At 49.3% G+C, this 20,755-nt stretch overlaps 8 protein-coding genes and 1 non-coding gene across 9 annotated transcripts; 2 read left to right on the top strand and 7 right to left on the bottom strand.

Annotated features, from left to right (window-relative positions):
* Positions 1–1,153: 1,153 nt before the first annotated feature.
* On the bottom strand, positions 1,154–5,606 carry FOBCDRAFT_293520 (uncharacterized protein). Its single transcript, XM_031184568.3, has 3 exons — positions 5,000–5,606; positions 1,982–4,951; positions 1,154–1,921 (listed from the first exon to the last, which is right to left on the bottom strand). Exons 1-3 carry the CDS (start codon positions 5,328–5,330, stop codon positions 1,278–1,280), a joined length of 3,945 nt encoding a protein of 1,314 aa, XP_031040210.2. The 5' UTR covers positions 5,331–5,606; the 3' UTR covers positions 1,154–1,277.
* Positions 5,607–6,645: 1,039 nt separating this feature from the next.
* FOBCDRAFT_274355 (uncharacterized protein) lies at positions 6,646–7,095 on the top strand (the record flags this gene model as incomplete). Its single annotated transcript, XM_031184567.2, has 1 exon — positions 6,646–7,095. The coding sequence occupies one exon, from the start codon at positions 6,646–6,648 to the stop codon at positions 7,093–7,095; it is 450 nt and encodes a 149-aa protein (XP_031040209.2).
* A 334-nt stretch (positions 7,096–7,429) lies between these two features.
* FOBCDRAFT_293517 (amino acid permease/ SLC12A domain-containing protein) lies at positions 7,430–9,216 on the bottom strand (the record flags this gene model as incomplete). The annotated part of the gene is made up of 3 exons (XM_031184564.2): positions 7,430–8,094; positions 8,143–8,853; positions 8,955–9,216. 3 exons carry the CDS (start codon positions 9,214–9,216, stop codon positions 7,430–7,432), a joined length of 1,638 nt encoding a protein of 545 aa, XP_031040206.1.
* Positions 9,217–10,286: 1,070 nt separating this feature from the next.
* FOBCDRAFT_223959 (uncharacterized protein) lies at positions 10,287–11,839 on the bottom strand. The gene has a single exon (XM_031184563.3). The coding sequence runs from the start codon at positions 11,678–11,680 to the stop codon at positions 10,670–10,672; it is 1,011 nt and encodes a 336-aa protein (XP_031040205.2). The 5' UTR covers positions 11,681–11,839; the 3' UTR covers positions 10,287–10,669.
* A 140-nt stretch (positions 11,840–11,979) lies between these two features.
* FOBCDRAFT_223958 (BCS1 N terminal-domain-containing protein) lies at positions 11,980–13,699 on the bottom strand. Its single transcript, XM_031184562.3, has one exon. It carries the CDS (start codon positions 13,584–13,586, stop codon positions 12,132–12,134), a length of 1,455 nt encoding a protein of 484 aa, XP_031040204.2. The 5' UTR covers positions 13,587–13,699; the 3' UTR covers positions 11,980–12,131.
* A 723-nt stretch (positions 13,700–14,422) lies between these two features.
* On the bottom strand, positions 14,423–14,517 carry FOBCDRAFT_t121. The gene has a single exon. It is a non-coding gene; the product is annotated as a tRNA-Ile (tRNA).
* A 1,014-nt stretch (positions 14,518–15,531) lies between these two features.
* On the bottom strand, positions 15,532–16,081 carry FOBCDRAFT_201885 (uncharacterized protein; the record flags this gene model as incomplete). The annotated part of the gene is made up of 3 exons (XM_059609013.1): positions 15,532–15,756; positions 15,801–15,879; positions 15,912–16,081. The coding sequence occupies 3 exons, from the start codon at positions 16,079–16,081 to the stop codon at positions 15,532–15,534; spliced, it is 474 nt and encodes a 157-aa protein (XP_059467232.1).
* A 634-nt stretch (positions 16,082–16,715) lies between these two features.
* FOBCDRAFT_36895 (uncharacterized protein) lies at positions 16,716–18,101 on the top strand. The gene is made up of 4 exons (XM_031184560.3): positions 16,716–16,908; positions 16,967–17,077; positions 17,132–17,905; positions 17,962–18,101. The coding sequence occupies exons 1-4, from the start codon at positions 16,801–16,803 to the stop codon at positions 18,049–18,051; spliced, it is 1,083 nt and encodes a 360-aa protein (XP_031040202.1). The 5' UTR covers positions 16,716–16,800; the 3' UTR covers positions 18,052–18,101.
* A 299-nt stretch (positions 18,102–18,400) lies between these two features.
* Positions 18,401–20,434, bottom strand: FOBCDRAFT_36888 (uncharacterized protein). The gene is made up of 2 exons (XM_031184557.3): positions 19,939–20,434; positions 18,401–19,838 (listed from the first exon to the last, which is right to left on the bottom strand). The coding sequence occupies exons 1-2, from the start codon at positions 19,999–20,001 to the stop codon at positions 18,660–18,662; spliced, it is 1,242 nt and encodes a 413-aa protein (XP_031040199.1). The 5' UTR covers positions 20,002–20,434; the 3' UTR covers positions 18,401–18,659.
* Positions 20,435–20,755: the final 321 nt, after the last annotated feature.

The following is a 20,755-nucleotide window of genomic DNA, read 5'->3' as shown; positions in this document are numbered from 1 at the left end:
GTGGCCTTGGCCCTTGCCTTGTCCGCTGCCGTTAACCGCCGGGCGTTTAATTTATTACTGTCTCTACCTACCTAACGGGCGCTTAATATACCCACGGCCAAATTGAGTGAGTGAGTGTCTGACTTTGTTAATATTAAAAAGCCCATCGTCGCACCATTCTCCGCGGCTACGGAAATTTGCTCTCGGTCCACCAGATTCTTCATCTCTCTTCCCCATCTCGACTTACACAGCCTCAACCTGTTCTCTTGGAGAGTCGAGCTTGAATGTCGCGACCTAGCTCTTGTCTCTCATTCGCTGTTATCGACGCGCCAGGATCCCACGCGCCGTCAACCAATAGACACCGCGTCCACTAACAATCGCGGAGTTCTTTGACCTGGGGAAGAAATGAGTGGCTCTAGAACATGGAGAGGCTACTGCGTACGTAGGTTGTATCTGCTGCAGACAGACTATCGTGGACGTGCTGCATTTTCCCGCGTGTCTTGCCGTTTCTTGTTTCATGTTTCACTCAACTTTTGGCCTTTCATTCTCTATCCTGGTCCTAGTCTCTCGCCAAGCTTTGACGGCTAAAACGCCTTCTTTGATCAACGCGACCACGTCCACGCTTGTATCCCGCTCCACTTGCCTCTTCTGTAACCCCTACCCCTTCGCAAGCCCCTGTGTTCAGTGCGACAATGTCTCTTGTGCCTCTCCGTAGTGTACTTTGCTTCCCGTGGTGGACCTCATGATGCCAGGTACACACTGCCTCATCATCGTGCCACCACTCAACTTATACTCAATACCCTAGAGCCTCTGTATTTTCTTAGACATCTTCTCTGCTTTTATTTCAATGAACAATATCTGCCATCTCGTTGTAATGGTGTTGTATCTATAGACGTCTATGCCCAAACTCCGTCCAAATAGCCAACTGTATAGAACAGATCCAAAAGAATGGCTCGTTGGTGTAAGAGATACACTTAATACAAGTGACACAATAAACTTCTCTATACCCCTTTCACCAGCTAGGGGTATTCGTCCATCCATCCATCTCATCTGTCTGTCTGTCTGTCTGTCTGTTCTTGTCAGTCCACACTCTGCCTTACCAGCCCCCTCCTCGCTTCGTGCAACCCATGCAGACCAGCTTCAGCTTGGCATCGAGGACATGTGCTCCACCGCCACTCGACGCGTCTCTTCTATCTCCCATCGCCATATCACGCGTCTTTATGGTGTTGTATGTTTGCTTGATATTCATCTCATGGATTGGAGTTCCCCGGTATCCACACTCAACACTACCCTCCCCATCAAGCCTCGCTATTATCCTCGCTCTCATCCATCTCGACTTCTTCAGGCTCCCTCACTTGTGATGGGGCTGGTGTTCTAGTCCCGTTACCCACCACAATCGTATCAGGCAACCTTACTTTTCGTAGTGCTCTCAGCATACCATCCAACTTCATCCTCTCCTGCACTACCATCCCCCGAACGAATTCTCGGATGGCGTGGCGGCCCATCTTCTCGTGTAGTTCTTGCCACCCTGCTAGTTCTCCAGCCACCGTCTGTTGTGTGTATCTAAGTTCCCTCGCAAGATTTGCGGCCTCTTCCCTCGACTTCCGTGCCCTCTCCTCCTTTTCATCATAGAGTCGCTGTCTGGTATCATCCAGAAGACCAAGTGGCCACCTCGACTTGTTAAGAGAATTAAAGTTTCTGTCGGCCTCACGCTTGGCCGCTCTCATCTGGGAAATGATGGAGGGTGGCCGAGACAAGGACGCCAGCAGTGCCTGAACCGTAGATTGCAGAGCCAGGAATGACGAGTGAAGGTTTGCCTGCGCGTTTGACTGGGTGGGGACGATGGATCGTACATACGTCTCAAACGCATCTATGTATCTCGGTGGGAGGAATTGCAGTGTTGAAACAGCTCGATGAAGCAACACCGAAGAATCGTACATGTCTGGCCACCGGTTAGTTCACATAAATTCATTGGATCACGATGTTCGTCTACTGTACGTACCTGCTGCGACGAGTCCAAGATTGTTGGCGCGTCTGGTCGCACTCTTAGTCGAGTAGTTCACGCTCCGGATCATTTCTCGCGCATGATTGACAAACTGTTCCACCTCCCTCACGTCCTCCACGGGTTCATATTCATCTCGCACCTTCTCTGCTCTCGCTTCTGTTTTGAGGAGCGTCCGTTGCTCCATCATATCCAATTGTAACTCTGGTACCAGGAAAAACTCCCATAGCATCTCGTGTGTGGCAAAAGTTGGGTGCATTAGCATGATCTTCAAGAACCAGTCTGCGCGAGCTTGCATGTCTCGCAGAATGGCTCGTGATGGCTTCGACGGTATTTGGAACGGAGAGCGAACATCGGCGAGTGAGGGTATCCACGAAGCTGGATTTTCAAGCGCCAGGAGGGTAGGGAGATGTTCAAAATCAGAGAGCGAGCGACGACTCGTTGTCACCGTATAACTATCATGATCCGTTGGGGCCGCTGACTTCAACACCAATCTCACCGTCGCATCTTCCACGAAGAATGCCCTGACCACACCAGTGATACGTGCATCTGGCCCAGGGGGCATGCTGAACAAGGCAAGATCATCGATCTTGTTCCGCACATCGTCGTCCTTCGCCAGTTCAACTGCTGTGAGGCCTCTGATCTCCTTTGCCCCTACATCCACTCTTGGATCGGCGAACAGAGTACGGACCATGTCGTATCTGCCATACTTGCTGGCTACCATCAACGCTGTGAACCTCTTATCATTCGTCGCATTGACGTCAACATCGCAAAATTGCAGTATGTTCATGGCAAGACTCGCATTGCTGACAATGTGAAGCAGTGTGTTGCCCTTGTTGTCGACATGTTCGTCAATATGGAGTGGCAGTCCATCATGTTGCGCTGCAGCTGCAGCATTGAGCCCAGCTTCCACCATTTCCAGATAGTTCTTATGATCGTAAGAGCGACAAAGAGCGAAGAGCGGAGTTTGCCCGTTCTTGTCTCTTTGTCGCCAAGGTATTAGGTGCCCGATTCGAGTGATCAAAGCCGGTGCATTGAAGAGGTAATGAGCACAGCTACGTCCCCAGATGTCTTGCTGCGCTAGATATGAAACTAATTGCTCAGGAGTTGTCGAGGTGATGATAAACCCCAGCGTCAAATCTATAATTTGAGCATTGCCTAATTGTATGGCAGCACTCAGTAAGGTGGTATCTTCGTTGTTCATGTCATCTAGAACAAAAGAAGGAGAGAAATAATCGGCCAAGGAGAGCAAGTACTTGAGCGTCTCAGCACGTTCAGCTTGGATGGCCATCATCAGAACTGATTCTCCAAAGGAATTGTTTGTCTGTGACAATCGGTTCACTGAGATATCCCCTTCCAGAGCACTGCCGATGGTCCCAACGCTCCCCGTGCGAGAGTGGAATGAAACCTCGGAATCGCCTGATATGCTTCGGGTGTCCATCGCCACCTTCTTCACCCGTCGTATTGGTATAGAAAAGTCGTGTGCGTGTGTTTCGTTCTCACCCTCTGCTTGGAAGGGGAATACGTGGCTCAGTCCCGAACCATGAGAATAGTGTTCATATGGTGACGGATCGTTAAAAGAGAGACGCAGTGACGATCTTCTAGATCTTGAAGGGCCTGTCGATCTTGTGTCATTTTGGAGATTCAACACTGTAGATGCTCGACGGCTGGAGGTAGGTGATTCTGACAGCTCGTCATCATCAGCAGGCCCCGAGCCAGGTTCCATTATCTTTTTAAGGTCGTCCAGAGTTCCTGTCTTCGCCGCGTCCCATAAGGCTTTGTTTCTTCTGCTGGCTCGCCTCAAGCCGGCCGAGTCAAGAACAAGATAAGCCAGCACTGCCTCGAATGTACTCAGCGCATAGCCCAACTCGCCGCTGTCTACGTCGTCTATGAAGATGAAATTCCTGACGTAAATCAAGCGTGCCTGTAACTGCTTGACTTGTGATCGGATGACCACATAGAGCAAGAATGAGACCAAGGTATCCGCGTTGATAGTCATGATGGGCTTCTCCGAGGATGCATCAGATGACGCTGCCTGAGATTTCGATGAATCCGTCAAGCGAGACACAATCTTGATTGTTGATAATAAAAGATCCAGCATGACTTGAGGGCAAGTGGCCGCAGATATCTTCTTGAATTCCTCAACAGCCGGTCCTAGTTGAATGATTAGGTCATGCTTCGCCTTCGAACCGCCATCAATGGCAATGCCTAGTTGTGAAATATCGATAAACTGCATCTTTCTGATTTTTGCTTCCAGTTCGAGATCGTAAGGTCTCTTCAGTGCATTGAGTCTCGGCCAAAGTTGATTGTGAACATTTTCTGTGACATAACGCTCGATCAGTTTCTCCACAAGAGGACCAGTCAGATCAGTCGTCGCGCCGAGAAGAGAAAGTTGTTGTTTGTCGACCCCTTGGAAGAGGTCGATCGCAGTTGTGACTGCGGTTTCAAGAGACGCCCTCATGATATCTTCATCGTCCTCAGCATAGAAGTTCTCTGTCACTGGTAATCTGCCCTCGTCGCCCGTGCTTGCCAATGCGCTATTAGAGCGCGCTCGCCTTGCAGTATTGCTGATAGACCCATTCGGTGGGGGATCTGGAATGTGCTCGGCTGACGGGGGAGGAGGTAGTGGACTTCGGAAGACGTTGCTGAACTCGACGAATAACTTCTCAAGGCCGGGTTGCATCTGGCGCGCAATCATCGGGAAATTGTTCAGGAGGTCGTGAAAGCTCTTGATGTCTTTCTTTCGAGGAGCAGTGTTTTCGGTCGACTCGGAGTTTGGTGTCTGTTTCTGATCGGGAATCCTGCGCTTTCGTACACCGGGGACCAAGATGGCTGGTGTAATCTTGTTCTCCTCCCAGACGCCCACAAGGGGTCTCGATATATAGTAGAGAAGCCATTGCCGTGGTTCGAAGACGTCGGGGTAGAAGACGATGTCGTTCAGAAGCTGGGCCTGGGCGAGTGTTTTGAAGCCTATCCTCGGTTAGTAATATTGCCTTTCGCCAGTTCTTGGCTTCGCACCTTTGTTACTGTATATGAAAGCGTCCTTGATGACCACACTTTTGCCGTTAAGCGTTGTAAACTGCTTTGCCTTTCCTCTCACTTCCCTCAAGTTCTGGGCACCGTCTTTGCCTCCTGCGACGCCATTTGGAGATGGCACACGGAGAACGTGACTGGCGAGGAAGTCCTCCGATGCGATGACCTCAGCAGGGGCACTCCCGCTCTCGGTCTCGCGGAATGTGAGAAGCACATCCGTTGACGGAACCAGTAGGATGTGGTGATGTACCGGGGTGCACTGGCTGGGGAGGGAGCTCTTAAAGAAGGCGGCCAGGAAGGGGTTTAGAGGTTGCATTCATTCGACTTGTGACCGGCCGTCTCGAAGCTCACTCGACCTCCCTAGGTCGCAACGTTGAAGATGGTATCTGGATCGAGTTTGGGTGCCGGTTATATAGATCGTGGACGGATCGAGCGGGATGGTGACACATGCAGAACGAATGCTGTTCGATCGTGAGAGATTATCGGTGAATATAATTAAGTCGCAGTAGCACCCGGGCTAAATTTCATGATACGGCGATGAGGCATTCGACGGCGATAACGATAGTGATAGCCCACTTATTGGTGGAAAGGAGCTATCTGGATGATGCGTATGACGTGAGTGAGGTTGAAGAGGAGATGTGTCTTTGTCCTGTACGAGTCGGTAATCGCTAGAGAAGCTGTAGCGAGCGAAAGGCTTGGCTAATATGTAAATCGTCGATCGTGATGTAAGATCCCTAGTCAAGATTGTCGATGTCTGTTGGGAGCTTCAAGAGGGAGCGCAACAGGGCACGTTGCGATCACTTCAATGAGATCGACAGAGGCCTAGATGTATAGGTACTCGAGATACGAACCATTCTGGTGATATACTGGTGCAGAATACAGGAAAGATATGTACAGGAACCCAACCCTGTGGTCGCCCGCCAGCCCGCTCCCGAGCTCTCCGCACGGACCCCTGCAGTGCCCCTGAACTCAAACCGGGGAATCAATAAGTCCGATCAGGAATGAGACATCACATGTGACTGTGAATAACATCATTGATTGATAAAGAGATTGTTGTACCACATTGATATTGTTAGAAAAAGTACTGTATATGTCTCAGAATATCGTATTGAAATTGCCCCGATCTTTTTTTTCACCACTAAGCAGCATACAATGCGGTATAGAACTACTTACTCACCATGGACAATGCCAATTTTGAGATTCTCCATGTGGTGGATTGTAGTCGATAAATAGAGCACGCCGTCTTGGCTTACGTTAGAAGAACGACAGATTAGCTGAATTCTTGCCCTTGCAAGTTTATGAAATGCTCATCTTTGTCTCTGAACAACTTCCGGTCTCTGACTGAGTATATCTTACTGAACAAGTATCTTGATGAGAACAAAGAGAATTGCTCATTTGAGCCTGGTGGATTTATTGATACAAAGAAGATGCTTGAATGTTCAGTATTTCTATTCATATGAGCCACTGGTGAAAGAAGTGTCCATCTGAACAGTTGAACGAAATGTTTCTTATATTATCTGCCTGTCTATATAACGGACCACGACTCCATTATATACCAAATTCTGTTAATCATCGACTCACAGATGATTATAATGTCTTGCAGTTACAAGCTTTCGAGCCCAAAATCCAACATGCTCAAGGTTTCTCTCTGCCAAAAGTTCCGCTCACTATTCGGAGACAAGCCTGTGGCCTTTGGTCCTGATCTCCCAGACTCGCACCCCGTCTACATCACTCATGATCTTGTCAGGTCTGTGATGAACGTCATCGCCGACAGGAATATTACATGGCCTATTGATCCCGAATACCGTGTCGAGATGGTCATGGCCAAAGTTCCACTCAGCTTCTGTCCGCAAAACATGGTCAAGGTAATGCCCCTTGATCGCACGGGAAGACATCCTTATACTGCTGCTATTGCTAAGGCAAGGTTCCGGCGAACCCCAGAGCACCCTGGTGGTGAGCTCGTTGCGCTCGCAATGGCGGGCTGGAAGGAGATGGCTGTAGGCTTTAGTCTGGAGCCTAGAGAGCATGTCTCTATTGTTCCCCTAAACGATCGTACACATAAGAATGAGGGAACTACTTAAACCGGGCCAGAGATATCGTTTCTGACCGTATTCAATGCGGCAAAGGCTAGACATAAAATGGAGTAATAGAGATTCAATACATATATATATACAGCTTTCCCTCTCTAAGACTTTGCATTGTTACTTGATGATGAATGATACTATGTGCTTACTATATTTTCGCAACGATGCCTCGTTTTCTCAGTCTGCAAGTGTAATTTCGTAAACCTATGTAAATGAAAAACAGATGGAGGCAAAGAAATTAGTTGTATTTGTTTGCAATCGTAAGCTAAATAGGTATCATGAAAAGCCCAACATCGTAACCCGAAAGTTCCATAATTTTACTGATTCAAAATCAGAACCAAGCCCACACCTTCTTCCACCAAGGTGTTTGGCCAGGGACATCCCTTTCTGTTGGGCCACTCTTGTAATCCAGATCCTTTCTTCTGCCACTGTCGAGATCGATGCTCCAACTACGCTTGAGAGGATCCTTTCCGCGCCATAACAGCTTGCAGAATACATAGATGATACCAAACAGTGGCACCAGGATGTAAGCATCCACAAAATTTCCAGCATTGAATGGCGACAACGTCGTCCACCCTTGAACCAGAGCCAAGAAAATACAAGCCCCAAGACCAAACCAGGCGAGATATGGGAAGCCGAGTGCCTTGTACGGAAGCTCATCGAGACTGCGACCCTGAGTAACCCAAGCTCGACGGAAGCGGATATGGATAAAGCAGATGCTGCCCCAGACAAGGAAAGCACTGACACCGGACAGGTTGACGATATAGCTATAAGCCTTGGATGCACCGGTAGAGACATTCATCATGGAAATGGAACCGACAGCATTGGTGATGAAAATTGCCCAGACTGGAACACCTCGGCTGTTGGTCCAGCCGAATATCTTAGGAGCCTTGCCAGACTGCGCCATATAGAAAACAGTTCGAGAGCCAAAGTATATGGATGAGTTGATAGCGGACAAGCAAGTTAGGAGAATGAAGGCGTTGATAAGGTGGACGCCTGAAACTTTGTTAGTATCTTGCAGGGGAGAGAAGTTCAAGCACATACCTCCTTGCCAGCCAGCATTCTGAATCGCAATAGTCATGGGACTCTGCAGGGCCTTGGAACCTCCGTTCACCAGTCCCTCCGCATTAGCAGGGCAGGTGATTCCAAAGAAGAAAGCTGATCCCATGTAGACGAAGATGATACGCCAGAAGACTTGTCGAATAGCCTGAGGAACCGCAACACCAGGATTTCTCGTTTCAGTAGCAGCCACAGCGATAGACTCAACACCAGAGTAGAATGTCGAGCAAAACACAAAGACAGAAGCAACACCACGGAAGCCATTTCCGTTGAAAGCTCCCGGGTCACTCCAGTATTTGAAGCCAACAGATCCATCCTGACCGACCAAACCACCAGCGGCGTAGATGATGGCGAAGATGAAGTACGCTGTTAATCCGAGGAGTTTCATAAGCGCAAGCCAGAACTCGGCTTCGCCAAAAGCTTCAACACCAAGAAGTTGGAATCCCATGAAGACTGTCCAGAAGATGAGGAAGTAACCCCATAGGGGAACGACTGGTCCCCAATATGTGAGAATACTGCAGATGACATTATACTCGTTGGCGAGGACAGCGGCCCAGATAACAAAGTAATTCCAGCCTACAGCAACGGAAAAAGACTTGTCTACCATGCGCTCGGCTAGAGAGATGAAAGAGCCTCCGCCAGGGTATAGTGTTGTCACCTCGCCAAGGGACTGCATAATACAGAAGGCGATGATACCTGCCAAGAGTTAGCATTGAATTTTGTAAGGATCTGAAGACTGAATAGAACCTCCTGGTCCCATATGCTCTTCAAAGATCTCAAAACAATGAACATCATACCAACAACACCAAATCCAATGAGCAATGCAGCTGGTCCTCCGACATTCAATGCACCACCTGCACCAACAAGAAGTCCAGGTCCGATAATACCAGCCAAAGCCATCATAGACAAATGTCTATTCTTCAGACCACGCTTAACACCAGAATCCGGGTCTATAGACTCGGCCTCTTCTGTATCATTCAAGCGTCCAGAGTCATAGTTATGCTCAGACGGACCATCGCCAGCGACGACATCTTCATCCTTATTGTGGTTGAACGCCATACTGGCAATGACAACCTCTGCAGACAAAGAGGGGTGCGAATCAGAGGTGATCGCCAAGAAAGATAAGCTGTTGAAATATAGACACAGCCGCTGGAAAGGGAAGAGGAAAAGTGTCTCGGGCCCACGGAGATGTATATAAAACTTCTGTAAAAGGCTTGCAAGAAAAGTCGAGATAGAGTAGACGCTAGTTTAAGAGGCGACAGGATGGCGATTATGCCATCATCGAAGGGCCCGCCGGTCTAACGCAGGCGAGCGTAGGGTTCTGCATCCAGGAGTAGGGATCGACCCGCTCTTCATGGGTTCTCGAGAAGCTATCCTCGTTGGGTCTTATCTGCTGGTCATGGAGGTTGGGATGACAGCGAGTAAGAAGCCTGTGGTGCCCTGAAAGGATGGGTATATTCTGGACCTAGGACTCAAAGAACCCTAGTCTCACAAGATAGAGACGTGTGACTGCATAGTTATGCATCTTGTTCTGTAATTCTCATATGTCTCTTTTCAATGTTGAGGATCTGCTGCTCTCTGGTCCCTTGTAAAGACCCCCACTCGAGTCTGTATGTGGCTTCATTGCTTTCGGATCTATCGTTCTCGAATGCATTTGTGGCGTTGCAAACCTGGGGTTCTCTGAAACGCAATAACCACCGCTGATCACGACATCAAAATATCCCGCAGGAAGAGTTTGCAAACCATAAAAGTGGTACATCAGTGGAGATTTAGAGATTGCTAGCGTGAAGTATTGAAGCATCCTTGAGTGAACCCGAGAATGAGAGGGAACAGTAGCAGGAGTTTAGATCTCAGCCGTGTAGAATTACCTAACTTATAAGACAGAGGCTGTAGGTTATTCGCTAGTCAAAATCCTGTTTGTTTATGCTTCAGCTAAAGCAACCCTGATCAATTGTGCAATATTACCCGTTATGACGATTCTCAGCCAAAGACAACGCCAACGTGGGATTTTCATTTGGTTGACCTTCAACAACCAATCAAATTCTCTTTCTGTTCCAGCTTGTCTAATTAAAATGTCAAGCTTTTCCAAGACACTATTTCACGCAGACGCGACAGTACCGCCGATTGTCCGGGCCATCGGCGCCGTTGGCTCCACATCGCCGGATCTAAATGGCGGGCCGATTCCGTAGTTACTGGAAAACAACGAAGATCAACAAACATAGAACATTAGAAATAGTGGTTTGGTTATATTTGAGACTCTGAGATTGGGAGATTGGAGGAGGTACGATTCTGTTCTTGTCAATATAAGCTTGTCTTGCGATTACAGCCAGACCCTTTTGACGATTGCTTTCCTTGGGGGCTGGGGATGAAAAAGGAATTCACTTGGTGTGCATAAAATAACATCAGATGAGAAGAAAAGAAAAAAACGAGTACATTTGGCTTACGCCTAAACTGATGCTCAGTGCTTCTGCAAACATGCTCATGCTTCTCAGATCTTGTCTATATCCTCATCTCAGACCTCAACACCACCAAGTATCTCCTCGAAAATCTCCAAATTACCCTCACCTCTCCGATCATACACAGCAAACCAAACCTCTTCCCACCAGCCGCCTTGAAATTCGGGCTCCTTAAGCACCTCTAGCCAACAACGAGCGACCTCCTTCGGCGGGTTCCTAAACGCGCCGCATCCTAAGGCACCAAGCACAAGCAAGCCGTGGTTTCGTCGTGCTGCCATTCGAAGGCATAATCTCATCTTGAGCTTGGTGAGGTCGCGATCAGCAGAGTTTGCATATGTTTCACTGGCCACAGGGCCTTTGGGTGTGTTTAACATAATTTTCCTGACGGGTGGTGTGCGTAGGGCTGCAATGCTGAGAACGCTGACGACGGGCAAATTCCGGGCTTGGATAGTAGGCATGAGAAGCTGGTGTCCAGTTTCCTGATCGGAGCGGATAATGACAACATCAGGGGTGTAGATACCCATGCGTTGCCTCCATGGGTAATATCTTCGATGTAGCGAAAGAGACAGCGAGCTTCGATAGCATAACGCTTCCTCTTGAGCACGCGCTCCTTTCAACCATCCTCCACCAGGGCTGACATGGCTTGCCATATTCAGCACCGCAACGCGACCTGATGCGGGTCCTTTGAGGTCCGCAAGGTGTATAGCCGCGTTGAAACTGTCATCGTTGGAAATCCTAATAGATGCTTTCCCTGATGGTGTCCGTCTGGGACATTCGGCAGCTGTAAGCGGAGGTAGTTGGTGGATCTCAAGCTTCTCTGATCTGTTGGCGTCGAGATTTGGCAACTGAGAAAGGATACCAGGGAGGACTGTCAGCGTTTCCTTTGCTATAGCTGCGAGCGCAACGCCGCGTCTGTATGGATCGTCGCGTCTACTTCTGGGTGGATATGGGTGCTGGTTTGATGAAGCCCCTCTTGATGAAGATGCTTGAGATGTTGAAGCAACTGGTCTTGATGGTCTGGATTTTATCCACGAATCAAGCGTTCGCTGACCTCTGTTGGACGACATTGGATGAGAGCTTTTCTGGAATGTTGTTTCGGGATAATTTAAGACGTGCGTTAAAATGGCTGGTCGGAATTTTCTCTTGTAGCTTGTGAGGTTGAAGACGATGACTGAGTCTATCTATATCCGTGGGTGAGCTCAGATAAAATACTAGGCAACAGTGGCCCCAACACTTATTTACCAAAAAAACTCCAAACGACGATAGAGTCACGAGCTGGACATAAACACAAGGGAAATTGAAATTGTTCTGTAATTGGTCGACACATCTTTCCAGGAGTCATTAGGTTTTACAAATAAATTATCTTGTCATCCATTCAGCAGTGAACTCATTTCCTAAGCCTCGTATTCACTACACATACACATATCTTTACACAAGTTTTCGTCTGAGCTCCATCCAGGGTATCAAAACAGCCAGTCATATGTTACATATCCATACAAATTTCAAGTGCACATGCGATCACGCAGGTGTCTTGATTGCTCCCTCTGGGACCTCATCCGAAGCCTCAAACTTTCGGGGGATGAGACCATCAGCGTCATTAATAGCTCCTTCCATATTGTCCTTATGGAACAGGAACAGCCCCTGAATCGCTGCTGTGCTTGTGTGACGATTCGATGGTTTGCCATCAGGTCCAACGCCGAATAGACCCAGCTCTTGGAGCCTGCTGAGGAATCGTTCTCGGCCGGAATGATCCTTATCAACGTCACCGTAGAATCGATCCCACATCTGAGCAGCCTGGTAGTGTGTGGCCTCACCGATGCGAAGCATCAAATCTACACGACCAGGTCGGATGAGCGCGGCATCGAGGCGGTCAACGTGGTTGGTTGTCAGGAACGCAATGCGCTCCTCGCCAGCAGCAACACCATCGAGAGCGTTTAGGAGACCGGAGAAGGTAACAGTAGCACCATTATAGCCATCAGAGTCTCGCTGGCGCCGGTTCACGAATGCTGCATCTGCGTCTTCTAGCAGAAGCAAGCTCCTCTTGGGAAGTTTTGTAAGGAGATAGGCTAGCTTGTCATCCGTCATGCCCATCTCGCTGAGGTTGATCATGGCCACGCTAAAGTCCAGCTCTCCTGCAAGGGCCTGAATAAAGGACGTCTTTCCACTGCCTGGAGGACCATACAGCAGATAGCCTCTTCGGTAGGGAATACCCCGATCCACATACCACTGTTGCCGGTTCAAGAAGTCTTTTACGTCACCTACGATACTCTCTTTGACGCCGTCATCCAGGATGACGGAGCCCAATGGTCGCTTCTTTCTTGGATCACCCAGTGGCACCCAGTCCATTCCTCGAGCCGAGTATACAATAGTCTTTCCCTCATTCGCCTTGGCTGCCAACTGATGCGCCTCGCTGAAAACTGCCTCGAAAACATGTCGATGCGCCCATAATGTAGTCAATTGAACGATCTCGTGTGGTTCGCCAGTATTCATATTCGCCGTATTATGCTTTTCTCTGTTCACAGCAATGTACGCATTGCCGAACTTGACGATATGTCGTCCGAAACCCGGTTGTAGGAAGAAGTGCGCATTCTGGGGTCCACTAACTCCAGCCGTTCGAGATGCAGTCGTCGTCGTAACAGAGAGATTATGTATTCGGGTGAGGCGAGAAGCAATGAAGCCCGGGTGTTCACGGGGTTGTGACAACCATGCTAAGATCCATGGGTATGCGGGATCTTGCTTGCTGATCTCGACATTGACGAGCAAGCGACGACGAGCTGCTCCGAGTGCAGAGATTGCGCCTTTTCGTGCAAAGGCAGCGACTGCTCCCAATGATGCAAGACCGATTCCACCAGCGAAGAGCGGATTCTCGAACAGGGCGTTGATGTTGAGCCCTGAAGTTGCTGCTGCGGGTGGTGCCGTTTTTTCGGCGTTCGGGAAGCTTTTGAGAGCTTCCTTGAGGGTTTCCTCGTCCATTTTCGGCGAAGAAGTGGCTTTGTGAATAGTTTAAAAGACGACGCCGAGCTTTTCACATTGGTTCTGGTCGGCAGAGCCCGCGAGAGGGCATTGGTACGATTAGTTGACAACGTTATGATGATGCTCAAGACGATGATGAGCTTTCTCGGCGACCCTCTTTTTTTCTACATCGTTGCACGTGAACGAGATCCAATCTTCATATCGCCCGGCTATGAAATAATATTACATATCAAGTATGAAAAGATAATTAGGTTAAAGTATCGGGGTCGATACTAAGTCTCGTGATATGTATTCTATGATCTAGTTGTGATTAATCGATAATTCATAGATAAGTAGCTCCCCACCTGGTCTCTGCCACCAAAAGACTTGTATTACAGTGTCTAAAGAGTATTCTACAAGACTGCGGTTTAACATAGCCACCAGTATGCGTCTCTAGATCACATAGGTGTAGAAAGCGACAACATAGTGTAGACCAACTTTGGAGGCTTGTATAAAGAAATTCATTACTATATATATTTAAGAGTAATGTTGGCAATCTTGCTCCAGGGTAGTTAGCTTAACTTACTCCCATTTATGCAGAGATTATTAAGATATCTAAACTGCTGAGTTTGCTCAAAACTTAGACTTGCTAAGGACCAAGACCTTCTGCTTTTAGACAATCAAGACTAAGAGTCTCTGACTTATAGCTACCCATTTGCTCATATCGCTATGTACCAAGGGCTATCTACTACTGAGGTACATGAATGTGACATCCACCACCAGAACAAAAATCACAACTCTAAAAAGAATTAGTAAAAATCCCCCAAAAAGAACAGCTGATAGGCATTGGAAGACAATGCTCCCGCCAGGGCTTGAACCTGAGACCTTCGCATTACCAATTACTCGGTATGAAGTATTAGTACGACGCTCTAACCAACTGAGCTACGGAAGCCAATCAGCTGTTGTTGAAGGACTCCGTGCTTCTGCAAGTTCAAGACCGATTTTGCTGGACCGACTGACGACAAACAGCAACTCGTTAGCTAATCCAGCACTTGTAAGTGGGGGAGCAGGAGATTGGGGTGAGCTTCATGGAGTTCTGGAACCTCGTAGCCTAGCCGGGGTTGAAGGACGGATGGAGGGACTGGTGGGGGTAAGACCTCGAAACCACAGCTTCTCTTTGTATGAACCAATGCCTCGATGTAATGTATCTTCGGGTGGATGGGATCTTGACCAGATCCGCCGAGGGATTAGACTACTCAGGGTTGTAATTGAGTAGCCAGGCTTTCTAGCTTCCTTCAAACGCAATCTGCGTGACGTAAATATTCGACAAGTTTATGACCATGTCCAACTGGCATGGCATGCATTGTCCTGTCGATCGAGCAGAATTTGCAAAATCTGCATTCGCCATTTCTGGATTGGATATTCGGTTTCAGCCGGGAAGGAGTGTCGAAATTGGACATGAGAAACATCGATTCGAATTGCTGATCCGAGTTTGCCTCGTCATTGTCATGATGAATATGGAACTGCGGTTCGGTATTAGATCACCGAGATCATGTTTGGTTGAGCACCCCACCCACAAGATGATGTCGAAGCTCCACCAATTCAACTGCGATCATGATTTCCAACTTCAGATTACTCAAATTGAGTGTGATATGAATGATATTGCTGGGGAGCACGTTTCAACACTACGCAAGCCTTGCATTGTACGAGAATGATCGAGAAATGGTTGCCGTCGGCAATGCAACTGCGGCGGCGCATTGGTTCATATGATTGGCCTCAGCTTCGTGGCTTTGGAGATTTTGTCCAAGAGCATCAGGGGAAGTCAACCCGGAATATCCACAGCCATGGGCTATGGCGGCCTTCCAGCCAACCGTGATGCTCACGATATTCAAGTATGCGGGGAAGATGGGGTCACACGAGAATCAGAGTCAGTGTATTTGCTAAGAAGTCAGAGTGATGAGCCCGATCAATGGTCTCCAAGGGCCAGGCCGTCCCGCATGTTCCCGTCGAGCGCCCCGAAGCATCGGCTGTGGTAGGAATAGCTCTCGGCACAGAGGAGAGGAGGCTTAGGAGGGACGGCATCATATAAGTCGGCTGCCCCTCCCCCCATGTTGGTGTTTTTCATTTTTGAATCCTGACAATTCTTCCCACTATCGTCAATACCGACATCATCGCTGGGTCGCCTGTTTAACTGCCAAAAGTGTGTAAGTCGCATCACTCTCCACTGTCACCTACCGAGCCCAATCCCATCCACTGTATTTGCTCTTCAACGGCGCCGCTGTGTCGGCGCCCCCACTTTACCACCGAGCAGACGCTCAACAACGTCAGAGAGCTCCCGCTAGCTACCTCGAGTGAGCTTGCTGGGGGAGCGATTTTCTGGACAAAGTCTTGGTCTGACGAGGATGTGTGAACCGGGCTGTCCTATAGCGGAGACGAGGTGGGCAACATGATAGAGTCAAGAGTCGTGAGAGGAAGAGACAGTAGCGCAGAGGCCGAGAGAAGGCCAGAGAAGACATATCGGCCGCGGAGCCACCGGAGAGCCACCGGGCATCGGAGCAGCCGTAAGGCCCTGAGACTCGAGAGCCTGAAATGGGTTGAGGTGTGCGGTGAACAAGATTGAGCGTTTCCGGATGAGGCGACTATCTCAATCGTCTCACTGGATGGCGCGGTGAATCGTTCAACAGTCTCAGCCCACTCAACAGCTCTGAAGCCTCACGGAACTCAATTTACGGCCCGTGAGTATCAGACGATTCGCGACGTATCTTCATTCTCGCCAATCGAGGAGCAGCATGCTGCAAGATGCATTAGGCGAGTGTTCCTGGCGAGATGAGAAAAAGATTCGCGGTCTTATCATGGCCTCTCTTTATGCCTCACCGACACAGCTGTTGGATGTTGTAAACAGCTCATGGCCTCAATCTGATGAACTCATTCTGGCCCGCACAGAGCAGCTCTCGGCAAGAGCGTCAGAATTGCCCCTCCTGCCCCTCCAAAACGCCGTAACTGCCACTCTACCCCTTGCCGTGTTCTCTAATTACGCAGCTCTGTTTTGCTATATTTATCGATAAGGACCAAACAGAGTTGGATTGAAAACCCCGCTATACCCCCCTCCTTCGTCATTGCTCTGCTCCTCTTCATTCATAACTGACAATCTTTCTTGCTCAATAGACTTTTTCCTTCTACATCTTTCATCTCAACCTACATTTTCTATCCAACCTAAGCTTCACAAACAGCAACAATGGGTGTCCAAGAAGTCCTTAGCCGCAAGACTGGTGTCATCGTCGGTGACGATGTCCTCCGTCTCTTCGAGTACGCTCGCGAGCACAAGTTCGCCATTCCCGCCATTGTATGTCTCAACCATTCAAAAACAACGCAAATCGTCGCAACTAACACAAATATCACAGAACGTCACCTCTTCCTCCACCGTCGTTGCTGCCCTCGAGGCCGCCCGCGACAACAAGGCTCCTGTCATCCTCCAGTTCTCTCAGGGTGGTGCCGCCTACTTCGCTGGCAAGGTATGTTCCTCAACAAATTTCTCAATCACTTCAACCCACTGACGCACTCTTTAGGGCGTGAGCAACACCGACCAGGCCGCTTCCATTGCTGGCTCCATCGCCGCTGCCCACTACGTCCGCTCGCTCGCTCCCACCTACGGCATCCCCGTCGTCCTTCACACCGACCACTGCGCCAAGAAGCTCCTCCCTTGGCTCGATGGCATGCTCGATGCCGACGAGGCTTACTTCAAGGAGAAGGGCGAGCCCCTCTTCTCCTCTCACATGATCGATCTCTCTGAGGAGCCTGTCGAGTGGAACATTGAGACCACCGCCAAGTACCTCAAGCGCGCTGCCCCCATGAAGCAGTGGCTCGAGATGGAGATTGGTATCACCGGTGGTGAGGAGGATGGTGTCAACAACGAGGATGTTGACAACAACTCTCTCTACACCCAGCCTGAGGATATCCTCAACATCTACAACACTCTCTCCCCCATCTCCCCCTACTTCTCTATCGCCGCTGGCTTCGGTAACGTCCACGGTGTTTACAAGCCCGGCAACGTCAAGCTCCACCCCGAGCTTCTCGGCAAGCACCAGGCTCACGTCAAGGAGGCCCTCAAGTCCGACAACGACAAGCCCGTCTTCTTCGTCTTCCACGGTGGCTCCGGCTCCTCCAAGAAGGAGTACCTCGACGCCATTGGCTTCGGTGTTGTCAAGGTTAACGTCGACACTGACATGCAGTTCGCTTACTGCTCCGGTATCCGAGACTACATGATCAACAAGCGCGAGTACGTCAACACCACCGTCGGCAACCCCGATGGCGAGGACAAGCCCAACAAGAAGTACTTCGACGTAAGTTCTCATTCCATTACTGTATATGTATTACAATGTACTAACGTTATGTCTAGCCCCGTGTCTGGGTCCGTGAGGGTGAGAAGACCATGTCCAAGCGTGTTGCCGAGGCTCTCCAGGACTTCAACACTGCCAACCAGCTATAAATGTCGATAAAAGACAATAACTGGTTCTAATGATATCCCAACTGCGACACAATTCATGAGTATCGTTTGGAAAAGAAAAAGAGGGATCTAGAAAATACCCTCACCTTGGTTCCGACACAACATAGCAGTGTTTAGTTGCAGGGGCGTTACGAGGTGATGAAAGTAGTAAAATTAATGAGGAAAAAAAATTGATGACGCACAAACAGCCTGAGTGTCCTCTACTGCAATGTGTATATGTGATTTTAAACTAAAAACCACCTTAGCTCGCTAAACTGATATCGGACCTTGCATCAATGGAACCTTCTGGAGGTGGATGGATGCGAATTTAGAAAACATGAAAATCATGTCATTAGTCGTAGAACATATATAGCCTGTTAATTATTATACAAACCAACCGTTTGAATTTCCGGTGGTTCGTCGCGGAATGCCTCTTGTATCAGAGAACATTTGCCGAGCGCTGTGTATTCTAACCCATGTCCATGCCCGCCTCTTTTGGTTTAACTTTGCACCTTTATCTGCATGATCTCGGTGATTGTGTATTATGCAGCTCACAATCACCATTTCCTGTTCCTATTTCTCCTATTGTTTTCATATCCTGTTTGGCGTGCCTATCGACCGAGAAGCTCCTTCTCCATCTGGGCTACAGCGTCCTCTGAGAGCTGCTGAGCAGCGCGAGCATCGGCCTTGGTCTTGTCGAATCGCCAGAGACCACCAGTCTTGTCAGCCTCTCCATCAGTAGGTACACCAACGACCTTGCCGAGCTGTTCGAGGACAGAGTCTTGACCCTCAACAGCTGTGAAGTACTGGCGATCCCAGGTTCGGCCCTCTGACTTCTCCTTGGTGCGCATGTTGCGCTGGGCATTCTCAATTTTGCCCTTTTCAGCACCTGTGGTGTCCATGTCACCCTTCTGGATGGCATCAGCAACGCGAGACCAGGCGCGTCGGGATTCGAGAGGGTGCTGTTGATCGATGGGGGCAACTTTGAGCTCAGTTTGAGCGGTGTTGACGGCGTCGTAGGTGCTCACAAGAGTAGACTTGGAGTTAGACTTGGCAGGTCCCGAGTAGATCTCGAGGGCCTTGTTCCACTGGCCAGTGACATTGTAAAGAACATCCTTCTCCTTGCCCGTAGGATAAACGCTGGCGACGATGGTGTTCTTCTTTCCTGAGAGCCATCCCTTGCCGCTATAGTCAATCTTGGCAGTGAAGCCACTGGAACTAGTGATGTGACTTGAGCCATCAAGCTCGACAAAAGGAGCACCAAAAATCAGACCCTCGATATGAAGACCAGGGAGGGTAATGAGGTAGGATTCGATCTCTCCAGATGGAAGAGGAACTCGTAGGACAGCGTGGCCGATCTGCTTGACAATGATGGTGCTCTTGAAAGTGGCCTTCTGAGCATTGTAACCCTCAAGCTCGATACCAGTCTTGTCGTTGCGAATGCAATAGGCGGTAGCAGGAGGATGGTGGCTGACCTGCTCCGAGACAAGGGTGGTCTCGCCAGCTTCGTCGGACCAGGTACCGAGGAAAAGCTCACCCAAGAAAGGGTTCAGAGGCTTCTTTTCGTTTCCAAACTGCTCACTTCGGCTGGCGTACTGGTGCTTCAGAGTCGAGAGGAACCACTTGAGGACGAGCATAGTACGCTTGGCGGGATCAGACTCGGCAGCTGGGGCGGTCAGGACGGGAGGGTGCGTGGCCCAGTACGCAGAGAATTCGGTGAGGGACTGAGAGGACAGGATGAAGGGAGGCGCGGTGAGAGAAGATAGATCGCCATTGAAGGATGCGATGGACTATTAGAGCACGTCGCAAAGACGAGGTCAGCTACTGCCATCACCCATATACGAATCGCTCCAAGCATGCAAAAGCATGGAGTTAGATATCTATATCTACCTTGAGGAAGGCGGTCCAGCTGCTGCTGTTGGCCTGCGCGGCTGGGGCTGTAGAAGAGGACATGATTGTATATTTGCGCCGTGTATAGAAAAGTCGGGGAGTGAAAAGGGAGGGTTTGCGACGGGACAGGAGATTTCGAAGGCGGTCTCGTGTACAGTAGCAGTAGCGTAGCAGTTGACGAGGGGCCGATTGCGGATTGCGGGGTTGTAGAAGCAGGGGGAGGACAGCTAAAAGTTCAGGACGAGCCAGATGGAGCACGCGGGGCCGGCCTGGACTGTGTGATACACTGCAGATTGACGGTTCGATTGGGGTTTACTATTTATTTATCGATGACGGAGGCGACAAAAGTTAAGTATTCGATATAAATAAGGGCTCCAAGCTTGGCGAGATCTTGAAATGGTGAATCTAATTTACCCGTCTTGTAGAAGTGGGACTTGGTTTCAAAGCCGAAAGGGGTAATGGGCAGATCAGATAGAAGAGAAGCGTTGAGAAGAGTCAAGAATATGATGAAGGAGAGTTTATTTTAGCCAAATGTTGAGCTTGTATTGCTTTCTTGGCTACAGATCACGAGACCTAGAGACATCACAATTCATCAAAACCTTGCCAGTAGTAGAATTGAGACGCGCCCATCATGGACTCTTTCGTTGAGCACTGCCTCGCCCATCATCACTCGAGCCTATTACGTCAACACTTGAACGCCGTCATGACGTCCCGTATTCGTATGTATGGTTGTTAGTGGTTAGGCTGGGAGGTCCTCCTCACTGCTAATGGCGATACATTAATTAATCTTACCATCACGTCACTTCTCGAATCTTGT

The sequence above is a fragment of the Fusarium oxysporum genome, chromosome V, assembly GCF_013085055.1.
Source record: "Fusarium oxysporum Fo47 chromosome V, complete sequence".
Taxonomy (NCBI): domain Eukaryota; kingdom Fungi; phylum Ascomycota; class Sordariomycetes; order Hypocreales; family Nectriaceae; genus Fusarium; species Fusarium oxysporum.
Note: the sequence above shows the minus strand (reverse complement) of the source record. Positions and strands in the feature narration are given on the sequence as shown.

What these genes read in the sequence shown, in the direction of transcription:
- FOBCDRAFT_293520 (XM_031184568.3), bottom strand. Translation starts at nt 5,330, where the DNA reads ATGCAACCTCTAAACCCCTTCCTGGCCGCCTTCTTTAAGAGCTCCCTC. An exon ending in TTTCATATACAGTAACAAAG is followed by an intron (nt 4,952 to 4,999) that starts GTGCGAAGCCAA and finishes AACCGAGGATAG; the next exon opens with GCTTCAAAACACTCGCCCAG. An exon ending in TCTTGGACTCGTCGCAGCAG is followed by an intron (nt 1,922 to 1,981) that starts GTACGTACAGTA and finishes ACCGGTGGCCAG; the next exon opens with ACATGTACGATTCTTCGGTG.
- FOBCDRAFT_223959 (XM_031184563.3), bottom strand. Translation starts at nt 11,680, where the DNA reads ATGTCGTCCAACAGAGGTCAGCGAACGCTTGATTCGTGGATAAAATCC.
- FOBCDRAFT_223958 (XM_031184562.3), bottom strand. Translation starts at nt 13,586, where the DNA reads ATGGACGAGGAAACCCTCAAGGAAGCTCTCAAAAGCTTCCCGAACGCC.
- FOBCDRAFT_36895 (XM_031184560.3), top strand. Translation starts at nt 16,801, where the DNA reads ATGGGTGTCCAAGAAGTCCTTAGCCGCAAGACTGGTGTCATCGTCGGT. An exon ending in AGTTCGCCATTCCCGCCATT is followed by an intron (nt 16,909 to 16,966) that starts GTATGTCTCAAC and finishes CAAATATCACAG; the next exon opens with AACGTCACCTCTTCCTCCAC. An exon ending in CCAACAAGAAGTACTTCGAC is followed by an intron (nt 17,906 to 17,961) that starts GTAAGTTCTCAT and finishes CGTTATGTCTAG; the next exon opens with CCCCGTGTCTGGGTCCGTGA.
- FOBCDRAFT_36888 (XM_031184557.3), bottom strand. Translation starts at nt 20,001, where the DNA reads ATGTCCTCTTCTACAGCCCCAGCCGCGCAGGCCAACAGCAGCAGCTGG. An exon ending in GCTGGACCGCCTTCCTCAAG is followed by an intron (nt 19,839 to 19,938) that starts GTAGATATAGAT and finishes GTGCTCTAATAG; the next exon opens with TCCATCGCATCCTTCAATGG.